This window comes from Symphalangus syndactylus, chromosome 5 (genome assembly GCF_028878055.3).
Source record: "Symphalangus syndactylus isolate Jambi chromosome 5, NHGRI_mSymSyn1-v2.1_pri, whole genome shotgun sequence".
Lineage (NCBI taxonomy): Eukaryota > Metazoa > Chordata > Mammalia > Primates > Hylobatidae > Symphalangus > Symphalangus syndactylus.
Window position 1 is genome coordinate 104,858,712 of NC_072427.2, and position 12,772 is coordinate 104,871,483.

At 36.6% G+C, this 12,772-nt stretch overlaps 1 protein-coding gene across 1 annotated transcript in view; it reads left to right on the plus strand.

Annotated features, from left to right (window-relative positions):
• LOC129482867 (uncharacterized) overlaps positions 1-4,140 on the plus strand; it is a 153,289-nt gene extending 149,149 nt beyond the window's left edge. The window contains exon 5 of the mRNA XM_063639379.1: positions 4,104-4,140. Coding sequence (XP_063495449.1) covers positions 4,104-4,115 — 12 coding nt within the window. The 3' untranslated portion in view covers positions 4,116-4,140. The remainder of the gene's footprint in view (positions 1-4,103) is intronic.
• The last annotated feature ends 8,632 nt before the right edge of the window (positions 4,141-12,772 follow it).

Here is a 12,772-nt window from a genome sequence, read left to right on the forward strand (position 1 = left end):
AAGCAGTCTTGGGAGAAATATATTTATCAGATGAATAGCATATACTCAAGTGTGATGTTCTGTCTTACAAATTTTAATACATCTTTATTTTAGGAGAAAAAATAATGCTTTATTACAAGCAACACTTTAGGTGCAGTAGGTTCAAGCATTCTAGTTGTTCCCTTTGTGAATATCTTATAGTTTTTCAGTTAATTAATGCCTTTTTTGTGTTTGTACAGTTTATCAAGGAGATACTTATGAGACCAAAACTAATTTTATGCCTTTGCATTTCCTTTACCATTTCACATTTTTTAAAATGTGGAATTACACATTTTCTTACTTAACCTGAGCGTGTTAGTTAATCTCACTCATATATTCATGATATGCCATTCCGCATTTTCATGGGGGAGGATGAGGCAGTGCCAAGCATTCCATTTGATCCATATTCACTTTTTGCTGAAAGCTATAAATCCACATGTTGACCATTGCCTGGGGGAGCAAAAGAGAGGGTTGTGACACCCCAATGCAATATTCAGATGCATTGATGATGGGAATTTTTCTAGATGGGAAAATCATAAGGAGTATGAGCATATACAAAGTATTTACTGTGTACATTGTGAGTCATTTTACATATATTGTGTCCTTTAGAATTAAACTCCAAAATCTTACACATCAATCAGGGTACTAGTAAGAAAGAGATGGCACATTCATTCTGGATCAGTTGAGGAAACTTTAGTACAGGTACTAAACCCTGTAGGCAGAGGTTAGGAAAAACAATTGGTACTGTACCCACAGTACAAAACCCTGGGGCTCAGAACAGAGCCCTCAGAAATAATGCCGCATATCTGCAACTATCTGATCTTTGACAAACCTGACAAAAACAAGCAATGGGGAAAGGATTCCCTATTTAATAAATGGTGCTGGGAAAAGTGGCTAGCCATATGTAGAAAGCTGAAACTGGATCCCTTCCTTACACCTTATACAAAAATTAATTCAAGATGGATTAAAGACTTACATGTTAGACCTAAAACCATAAAAACCCTACAAGAAAACCTAGGCAATACCATTCAGGACATAGGCATGTGCAAGGACTTCATGTCTAAAACACCAAAAGCAATGGCAACAAAAGCCAAAATTGACAAATGGGATCTAATTAAACTAAAGAGCTTCTGCACAGCAAAAGAAACTACCATCAGAGTGAACAGGCAACCTACAAAATGGGAGAAAATTTTTGCAACCTACTCATCTGACAAAGGGCTAATATCCAGAATCTACAATGAACTCAAACAAATTTACAAGAAAAAAACAAACAACCCCATCAAAAAGTGGGCAAAGGACATAAACAGACACTTCTCAAAAGAAGACATTTATGCAGCCAAAAAACACATGCAAAAATGCTCATCATCACTGGCCATCAGAGAAATGCAAATCAAAACCACAATGAGATACCATCTCACACCAGTTAGAATGGCCATCATTAAAAAGTCAGGAAACAACAGGTGCTGGAGAGGATGTGGAGAAATAGGAACACTTTTACACTGTTGGTGGGACTGTAAACTAGTTCAACCATTGTGGAAGTCAGTGTGGCAATTCCTCAGGGATCTAGAACTAGAAATACCATTTGACCCAGCCATCCCATTACTGGGTATATACCCAAAGGACTATAAATCATGCTGCTATAAAGACACATGCACATGTATGTTTATTGCGACACTATTCACAATAGCAAAGACTTGGAACCAACCCAAATGTCCAACAACGATGGACTGGATTAAGAAAATGTGGCACATATACACCATGGAATACTATGCAGCCGTAAAAAATGATGAGTTCATGTCCTTTGTAGGGACATGGATGAAATTGGAAACCATCATTCTCAGTAAACTATCGCAAGGACAAAAAACCAAACACCGCATGTTCTCCCTCATAGGTGGGAATTGAACAATGAGAACTAATGGACACAGGCAGGGGAACATCACACTCCGGGGACTGTTGTGGGGTGGGGGGAGGGGGGAGGGACAGCATTAGGAGATATACCTAATGCTAAATGACGAGTTAACGGGTGCAGCAAACCAACATGGCACATGGATACCTATGTAACAAACCTGCACATTGTGCACATGCACCCTAAAACCTAAAGTATAATAATAATAATAATTAAAAAATAAAGGGAAAAAAAAACAAAACCCTGGGGCTAGCAAAGGTGGTAGGCCATTCCCACCCTAAGGCTGTGGCTTTCGTAGAAGAGTAGAGCTAAACATTAGTGACTTAAGTTAAACATTAGAGTAAACATCTTCACTTTTTAAGCTATTGCTATAGTTTGGAAATGTGTCCCCACCCAAATCTCATGTTGAATTGTAATTGTAATTCCCAGTATTGGAGGTGGGGCTTGGTTGGATCACGGGGGAGGATTTCTCCTTAATGGTTTAGCACCATCCCCTTGATGCTTTCCTAATGATAGTAATTGAGTTCTCATGAGATCTAGTTGTTTAAAAGTGTGTTGCATTGACTGGGCGCAGTTGCTGATGCCTGTAATCCTAGCACTTTGGGAGGCCAAGGCAGGCAGGTCACTTGAGGCCAGGAGTTCAAGATTAGACTGGCCAACATAGTGAAAGCTTGTCTCTACTAAAAATATAAAAATTAGCCAGGCGTGGTGGCGGGTGCTTATAATCCCAGCTACTCAGGAGGCTGAGGCAGGAGAATCACTTGAACCCAGCAGTCGGAGGTTGCAGTAAGCCGCGATCCCGCCACTGCACTCCAGCCTGGGGGACAGAGAGAGACTCCATCTCAATTAAAGAAAAAAATGTGTGTGGCGCCTCTTCTCTTGCTCGCTCCTGCTTTCACCATGTGATGTGCCTGTTCTCCCTGTTTGCTCTCTGCCCTGATTGGAAGCTTCCTGAAGGCTCCTCAGAAGGAGATGCCACTATACTTCCTGTATAGCCTGCAGAATTGTGAGCCAATTAAAACTCTTTTCTTTATAAATTACCAAGTCTCAGGTATTTCTTTATAGCAATGCAAGAATAGCCTAGTATACCTACACTGGCTGAACCCAAGTGAAAAGGATCCTTTCATTGGAGTGGAAGTCAGCCTCCTGGTCACAACGTAGGAAGGAGAAGCATAGAGAGAGGGAAATAGAGGACATCCACATAGTCCCTAAGCTTTTCAAGCACAGTCTACCTCCAGCCCAGTCTCCACTGCCCAGGCTGAGGGCTTGGGCCATCTCACCCACTGTTTGTTCCATCACTTATTTTGCTCTGGCCTTTTGTATTTTTCTAAAAGTCAAGTTCCTACAACCCCTGGGACCTTTGTACCTTATGATCCACCTGCCTAAAATGCTCTCTTCTAGGGTCTAGGCTTGGCTGGCTTCCACAAACCATTTGTCGGGTATCAAGTGTCACTTCCTTTTAGATGTCATCTCTGACCATGCCATCTACAACGCCTTCCTCACTCAGTCACTTTTTTACACATCATTCCTTTTATTTTACTCATAGCTCATATCTTATCATAAAAATTATCTTGTTTCCTTCTTTGTTAATTAGAATCTACGTTTACAGGTCAAGGACTTGCGTTCTTTTTGATCACAGTATTTCCAGTGCTTAGAGCAGCTTTTGGCATATCGAAGCTATTCACTGTCTTTTAAATTATCTTATGGATAATTAAGTCTGTATGTGGGGACAAGAGTGATTCAGTTTGAGAATCCATCATGTGACTCCTAACTAACCCCAAGTTCAGGAATGCCTCCGAAATGTTAATATATTACTCTTTGTGTAGAAATACCTATTCACTGTAAGTTTTGGCTTTCCTCCAAAACAACCTTTGATGTTGTATACATCCTAGGCTGTGATGCCCATAGCAGTTACTCACACATTCCTTCCAGATAACATATACTCTTTCCTTGAGATATAAGCCCTGGGTCTGAGGTCTTTCAGTACAGAAATCTACATGTCTTGCGGCCACTCAAGACCACTTCTGTCTGTAAGTTTCCCTAATAAATCAGCATTTACTAACGAACTAGATTTGTTTGCTTCATTCTTTGGTTTCTCGGCTCCTTAGGCATCTGGGGGTCACTTTGCTTATATGACCCTTACATGTAACATCACATAAAAATGTTTTTTATTCTACAGATGAATACATGAGGGATAGATGTGCCTAAGACTATACAGCTAATAAGTGATTGGACTGAAATAGAAGCATCGACATCCTGAGCTGTAAGGTAAGAGACCTGAACTACTAAGTTATACTGCCTCTTAAAAAGGAAGCAGGAAAAACATTTGTCTTTGTTCATGGCCTGTCAGAATCAATGAAGCTTTAAACGATGAGTAACTTGCAAACTAGGAGACTAGTTTAGCAATATAGAAGAATCCGAATCAATAATAGCAGCAGAGTAGAGAGGAGAATGTAGGATCCTTAACTCCAGGTTTTGTGACTCTGTATCATGGTAGTTTCAGAATATGCCTTTGGATTGTAAACATTTTCCAACCTACCATATTTTATACAGAAAGCAACTTCTGCTCTGCATTGCTTTTCATGATAGTTGGGCAAAAACAGAAACAGCTTGTTTGCCAAAATGTTAGCCGTTTTGACTTTTAAAAAATGTAAATTCAGCCCTTGTTGAAAAGAAAAGGTACAATTTATATCCTCTCTCAATTTTATATTTCAATTAAGCTCTTTTCTCCTCTTCTTCTCTTGCTTTTTGAATCAGATCCAGTTGGAATTTGGAAGGTAATGTCATCTCTAATTGAAAATGAACATTTTTTGTATTTACATAACAATTTCCACTACTCTTCCCTGGCTTTTGTTACACAAAATGAAAACAAAAGCTGATGAAGATGTTGGTATGAGAGGTGGAAGTGGGAGGTAGCAGGAATGAGAAAAAAGAGGCAGAAAGCAAAATATGTTTTAAGCGTTTACCATGGTACTGTTTCCACATTTTTTTTTCTTTTGGGAGCAGCCCTTCTGCTGGGCGCCCTTTCTTTCTATACAGCATGCATTTTCCATTCACATCCGCTGCTCCGTGTTGTATAAAAAACTATGTGCAGAGTGGGAGATAGACACTACATTAATTATTGGAATTTCTCATCTTGACATTTCCTCCTACAATTTATAAATTTGTTTTTGGTTGGCAGTGGGAGATAAAGCATTTGTCCCTATAACTATTCCATTATATTTATTTGTGCGTCATAAGCTTTCAAGCCTATCCAACTTACTGGGATTGTATTTTTGTGTGAACTCTCACATTTCCAAGTTAGGCTATAGGTCAATCGATGTTTTCATACTCAGTGGTTGATGTAAAGACACAAAGTTGTCCAAAACCCTGTCCTAAAAGTTCATTCTGTTGAGGGTTCTGAACATCTGCCTGGAGAACCACACTTTTCACCCAGTGATTGATATTTTTGTAATGAACATGATCCTAGTTCAAGATTTCAGCATTTCTTTACTTGTTTCTTAGTGTCATTAAATGTAAAATAGTTGAGGTAATATGCTTATTGTTTTCAAACATCACAGTGATGTAGAAAATAATATTTGGCCAAAATATAGGACAGCTTGAAATAAACCCGTTAAATTTTCAGATGCAAATAAATAAAACTTCATCTCTGAAAGGAATATGCAGAGAAGATCCTTTTTATGCCACTGAAGCATCACTTATTATCATAAATATGATTTTTTTTTTTTTGAGACGGAGTCTCGCTCTGTCGCCCAGGCTGGAGTGCATGGCGCAATCTTGGTTCACTGCAAGCTCTGCCTCCTGGGTTCATGCCATTCTCCCACCTCAGCCTCTCGAGTAGCTGGGACTACAGGTGCCCACCACCATGCCTGGCTAATTTTTTGTTTTTGTATTTTTGGTAGAGACGGGGTTTCACCACGTTAGCCAGGATGTTCTCAATCTCCTGACCTCGTGATCCGCCTGCCTCAGCCTCCCAAAGTGCTGGGATTACAAGCATGAGCCACCGTGCCCAGCCATCATAACTATAATTTTTTAAAGGTTGCAATGACTTTAAATTTTTCTGGTCATATAGTAAATATAGCTCTTTGTAGTCCTGTTTTAGTGAAGTGAAATCTGACATGAAGCAAATTATTGTCAGTTGTGACTTGAGGCATAGGCTAATGCTAGCTACCTTGGATTGAGATGACCATATGTTTTTGTAAAACTCCAAGTTGGAATGAAAATTAAATAAGGAAATAACGAATTTAGAAGTTTAAGAAAAGCTTTGCTGCTTACATGTCATCTCAAGAAATGAGAATCAAAGGAGATTTGGGAAAATGAGTTACCACGAAGAGCTTTACAAATTTAAGGCATTGCTGTTACCGTGCTGACGGAGTCATTCATTGCTGGATTGTGTGACTAGAGTCAGTCTATTGAGTTTGCAGAGATAGCAATTGAGATTTGTGATATTTTGTTATTGGCGTAACTGGTTGGATGCATTTTTGAGGTTGTGTTTGCCACATACCCTTTGTTTCTTCTGCACTTGAAATAGTCCATGTGGCTAATAGGATAGAACATTCTGTGCCTCCCTCATGATTCAGTGGGGCCCAGAGATAGGACTTCAGTTGGCTACTAGCTCATGACTTTCCTGGCAGGTACTGTTCACAAGCCTGAATTGAGTGCTGTTGTTCAAAAGGGAAAGTGCACAGTCCAAATCAAGAGTTGTCTCTACTTCCTAGTGGGTTTTAAAGTTCAACTGCTAAAGGTGTTTGAGGCTATGTAGAGGCTGCTGGCCCATTTGAAGTGTTGAAACATCCATAGTTCAACATTGGCATATGACATGTAGTCAGTATACTCTTTAATTGAACTGATTTGATTTGTAAATACATATTCATTTTTTAATATCAGGTAGTAAGTTTATGAATAAAGACAATGAATCAGTGGTGAAAATTAAAGGAAGTATAACATAGAAGACATTATCATGGAAGCAGTAGGAGCAGACAAATTTAGCAGAAGTTATATCAGCCTACTTTTTGATTGTTGGAGTCTGAGTCTAAGGAGGAGTTGGTGGTGTTGAGTAGATAGGTCACACTTTCTTTCTTTTTTGAAGCCCCTCAGAATGACAGCTACTTGCAAGGCTGAGGCAAGTGGATCACTTGAGCCCAGAAGTTTGAGGGATTTATTATACTTTGTGGGAAAAAAATACTCTCCCCTTTCTGATGCAACCTGCTTGTCTTCAATTCTTCAAACAACAGAATACCAGGGGGGACACTGCGATCTTTTGCCCTGTCCCTCTGACCTTGTTTGCTTATTTGTTTGTTTTTGTTTTCACTCTCTTCAACTTCTTTAAAATTTTATTTATTTATTTTTGTACGGTTAATCTTTTTTTCCACTCAGGGTTTTCATTTGTCCAGAAGGTCTTGTCAATCCATGCCTACTCTTTCATGGTTCTTATTCCTCTGAGTGAAATTCACAAGAGGCCGTGCTCTGCTTTAGATTCTAATCCCTCTAGCTCATTCTTTGGATGGCCTTAAACAAGATGAAGTGCTATGTGCTGAAGAACTGAGTGGATCGACTATCCCAAGAGTTAGTTGGTATGTTTTGGCCTCAGAGTGGAAATCTAAGAACTGTAACTGAAATTTTTAAGTTGGAATATTTTTAGCCATGTAACCCATGACCTTTCTTACAGTTTTTCTTTCTTTTTTCTTTGTTTCTGTCCCCATTATTGTTGTATTTCTTTTTCTCACTCATCTCCTGGACACATTGACTTTTTCTTGAAGACTTTTAACCTCAATGTCCTACCTAGTAATATTAATATTCATATATTAGCCTTTGACTATCATTATCATAATAATGAGAATTAATAATAATGATAATAATGACTAACATTTATTGAACATTTAGTATGTGGCAAAGATTCTTTTTAGAATTTTACTTACAATCTCATTTAACTCTCAAACAACACTTTAAATTAGGTACCCTCATTATCCTCATTTTGCAAGTTAAGAAACGAAGCACAGAGAGGTTAATGTACTTGCTTCAAATATAGTTGGTAAGTGACAGAGAAGATTCCAAGATTTGTGTAAATTCAGAGCCTATATTCTTCACTGTGACATTGCTTTGCCTGGCCTACTAATGGAGTATTTATAACCATATCCTGATTGCTGTCCTAAGATTACAGAGAAAGAGGTAAAAAGTATGAACTACTTATTTCTCTTTTTATTTTATTATCTTTTTATATGCCAAATTGAAAAATATGTCTGATAGAGATGAGCTAACAAAATGGGAGATGAGAATCCCCTCACATGGCTCCAGCCTCACCAGGGTGGGCTTGGGAAGAGACTAGGCAGGACCACAAGCCAGGGAAATACTTGGGCAGCCATGGCTGTGGGAGTGAATTCATTTTGCTTCTGGGACCCACAATCTGGCAGTCTTTCCAAGTCTTCAGAGCAGCACATAGCCTGATGTGTGATCTGGTGCCTGCTCAGAACTCTTTACTTTTTCAGAGAGAAAATGGGACTGAAATCATTCTTGCTTGAAGTCACATTTGTAACCCAGCTGAATAAAATGATGATTCAGATATAGGTTTAATCTGATAAATTCCAATGGGAAAAGTCACCCAGATTGAGTATATGATTACTGAGAGCTCTTAAACTTCCCAGATGTTATTTCTCAACAATTATCATATCATTATATAATGAGGAAGATAAACTTCTGCATGGCCAGGATATCATGATGTTATGGTTATGGGAAAGTTAAATGTATAATCACTTTGGCATGTGATTTATTCATATTTCTACAAGTTGTCTTTCAACTCTACATTAATTATAGTCAAATATATTTTTTGGGGGAAGATACAGCAGATGCAATTTTTTTTTAGTCTTTGATTTCTGTCTTGAGAGCCCACAGCTTTGATGCCTTCTTGAAACAACTCTAATAAAGCAATGTGTTCTATTCCCTGTTTAATAAAATAAAGCCAGCAGGATGTCTTACTTTCAGAAGTGTTTGATAAAGTATCCCTCTCACTGAGCTGAGAGAAAAAGCAATGGAGTTTTTTTTTTTTTTTCATTTTACGAGCTCTAGGATGCAAAGTTCCTAAGTATAATTCATTGTTCTTTATGTAACCTTCTCACAACATCGTGTTTTCTCTCTTCTAGTTCTTACAGTTCTTGGTAAGCTGCTAATCAGTTTAGCCTGTGAAATCTAGGATGGAACAAAGTACATTACTGGTGCAGGGAGATCAGTCTTTTATTTTTAAGTAATTCAGCACGGCTATTTGATATCCTTTCTCATTTAATGAGAACTAAGATTTAATAAAATTCTAAGTAAATGGTAACTTTTCTTTGTCTTCTTAAATTAACATATTAATAATTAACATAAATTAATATTAATATGTACTACACACTGAAATAAAATATAAATCCCCTTCAGTTTACAAATGTAGGTTTTACTCTTAGGCTTTTTATTAACATATGTGAGCCACCATTAGAGATAGCTTAGTCTTGACTTGGCAAACACCCATTGCAATATTTGGGTAATACCCAGCAGGATGTTATAATAGTTAATCGTGAGTAAATGACAGCAGAAGCATTTTATCTTCACTTACGTAGTTTCTGTAATTACCTACAGCATTTGAAGCTATATTCATGTTCATCTACATTTCCAATTTGCTTTCATTATTATAATTGATTGTGGAATAATTGCTATGGATTTAGATGGTAGTACAAATCAAATCGTAAACAGTTTTGAAATTATTTAAAAAGACAAATCTATATGGCATTTTGCATAGACACCAAACTCTGCCATTATAAGTGAAGCTGAGCCTTCATCTTCAACACAACCATTTCCCTGAAAGCTAATATATGACATGTTTGATGTTGAAATATGAATTTTTGTTTGTTTGTTTGTTTGTTTTGAGACGGAGTCTCGCTCTGTTGCCTGGGCTGCAGTGCAGTGGCGCGACAGCTCACTGCAACCTCCGCCTCCCGGGTTCAAGTGATTCTCCTGGTTCAGCCTCCTGAGTAGATAGGATTACAGGCGCCCGCCACTATGCCCAGCTAATTTTTTGTATTTTTAATAGAGATGGGGTTTCACCATATTGGCCAGGCTGGTCTTGAACTCCTAACATCATGATTCACTGCCTTGGCCTCCCAAAGTGCTGGGATTACAGGCGTGAGCCACCGTGCCCAGCCAGGAGTATTTTTAAAGTAATTTTAAGAAAAAAGTATGTTACATTTTTACATATCATAGGAAGCTCTCTTACACTGTTATTATTTTAATGATACCTGATTTTCAGATCTCAGTTTCCTTCATTTTTTGCTTTATGGTGGGAGTTCACCAGTTACGACGAGAAAATGCTCTTTGTCCTTGGTAAGCATTGTTTCAGTATGAACACTCATGCTTTATGAAATGGACATGCAAATTAATCAAACATCATGATTAAGAAAATAAACAATAAAATGAGTTTGTTAAACAAGTTTATTTGAAATGAGAAACAAGTATTTGTATGGTTTGTCTTTTTCATATGGCTTAAAGGTAATTTTAAGAGGCTTCTTGACACACATAAAAATTGATCATATTTGTTTAAGGTTTTTTTTCCTCTGAAAGTTTAAGTTGAATATTTTTCTTTCATGAGTGCATTACAGTAAGAAAACACTAGAAAAGAAAAATGTTCACAAAATGTATCTTATTCAAGAAGACTTTTTGAATTAGTATCAAAGGAAACAATTGTACCTAAACTTTTGTATTCTAACTTTTGTACTCTAACTTTTGTACTCTAAGTCTAAATAATCGTACCTAACTCTAAATAATTATACCTAAACTCTTGTACTCTAACTTTTGTCAATTTTGGAAAACATAATGAAAAATATCAAAGATTTTGGATAAGTTATTTTAAAACTGGATAGTACTTGATTGAAAGTCTACTCAAAGAAAAAATCCACTTTAAACTTCAGTTCTGTCAGGAGGCAAGTGGTCTTAACTTGTGTCACGTTTTTACACCCTCTTCCTGGCTACAGATAATTTCTTTTATTTAATGCCTAAAAAAACAAACAGCTTAAATGAAATTTAAATCAGACAGTATCAACAAGAACCTCTCTGACTTCACTGGAGAGAACTCTGTTATGACCAAAATCAATATTCTTTGTCAACCTGGAGAAGGAAATGAGAAACATTTGGGTGCAATTGAGGGGAAACTGTACGAATTTCAAAAAGGAACAAATTGAAAACTCTACTCAAGCATATGTATTTTCAGGCAAAGACTCCTGAACCATATGGGGTTCAGCTTTGGTGTAAAGATTTGAACTTTTCAGATTTAATCTAAATAGCTTTGCAGGATAAACCTCCAGTGGTTTCAACGGTGTTAAAAGGCTCCTTGTGATCATCTCAAGTTTGATTTCTTTGCACTTTTCAAACGAAAATTCATTTATTTACTGAGATGCAAAGCAAATTTGGCTTCTATTTTTGATAATGACACAGTGACCACGATAACAGTTTGATTTTAATATCTTGCTTAACTCTGTGAGATACAGGCTATCATTAGCTCCATTTTCAGAAGACAAAGTGAAGAATCATGGGAGATTAAGTGATACACCCAAGCTGTGTAACTAAGAAGGGCCAGAGATGGGATTTTACTTAAGTACACCTGACCTCAGAGCTCACATTCCAAACTGCTCTCTGTATTATGTGGAGTGACAGTTATGGTATCATCTATGCTTCATTTGTTAGAATGGACAATTTCTAATTCTTGAAAATGCTTTGGATGCTTTTGAAATACTAGAGTAGAAATATATAATCTATTGATCACTTAGAAATAAACAATTACAAATTAATATGACCACCATTAAGACTTGATTCTGATATATCATCCTTTATCTTAAAAATGTAAATTTAGCCACAAATATTCTGGTCAATATGCTTGAGAGTATTAGTCGTATCTTTGATATCTTTGCTGATTTCTAGCTGATCTATTGATTGCTAAAAGAGAAATTTAACAAATCTCCAACTCTGACTGTAGAGTTGTCTATGTCTCCCTTTAATTTGTTAAATTTCACTTTTGTATGTTCCTGCTATGATATTAAAAACATACAGTTTTTAATCATGTCTTTTTAATGAATTGATCCTTTTACTGCTATGAAATAGCTTCTTTATCACTAGTAATAACTTTTGACTTGAAATCTCTGTTACATGGCGTTAATACAGCTACTTTTTAAAAATTTATCTGCTTTGTTTTTCCTTCTATTTTTTTCCTGTCTTTTTTATTGTTTAGAAATGTCAGAAATCCATTTTGATTTTTCTGTTGACCTTCCAACTATATGTCTTCTGTCATTTTTTAAGTGGTGGAAATAGAGATTACAATATATGTCCTTAACAATCTATTTACAGTTAATGTTACTTTACATAATGTGGAAACCTTGAAATCATATAGGTCCATATCAGACTCCCTCCCCAGTTTTTATTCTGTAGTTGTTATAGATAATGCATTTTAACATGTTATAAATCCTTTAAGAAAATATTATAATGTTTGGTTTGAGCAATTATATGTATTATAAAGAAATTAAGAGAAATAAAGCAAAACAAACTTTTTTCATTAACCCAGATGCCATTTCCCATGTTCTATGTTCCTTTCTCAGCATTTGAGTTTCCATATGGTTTCATTTCCTTTCATTCTGAACCTTCCTTTGTGGTTTCTTGTGTTAACAGATCTGCTGGCAATAATCTTTTATTTTCTATAAAATGTTTTTATTCTGCCTTTATTCTTTTTTAAAAACAACTTACTGAGGTATGATTGCCATATGAAAAGCTATAGATATTTAATATATAAAACTTGATGTGTTTGGAGATAAGGACACACTTGTAAAACCATCAAAT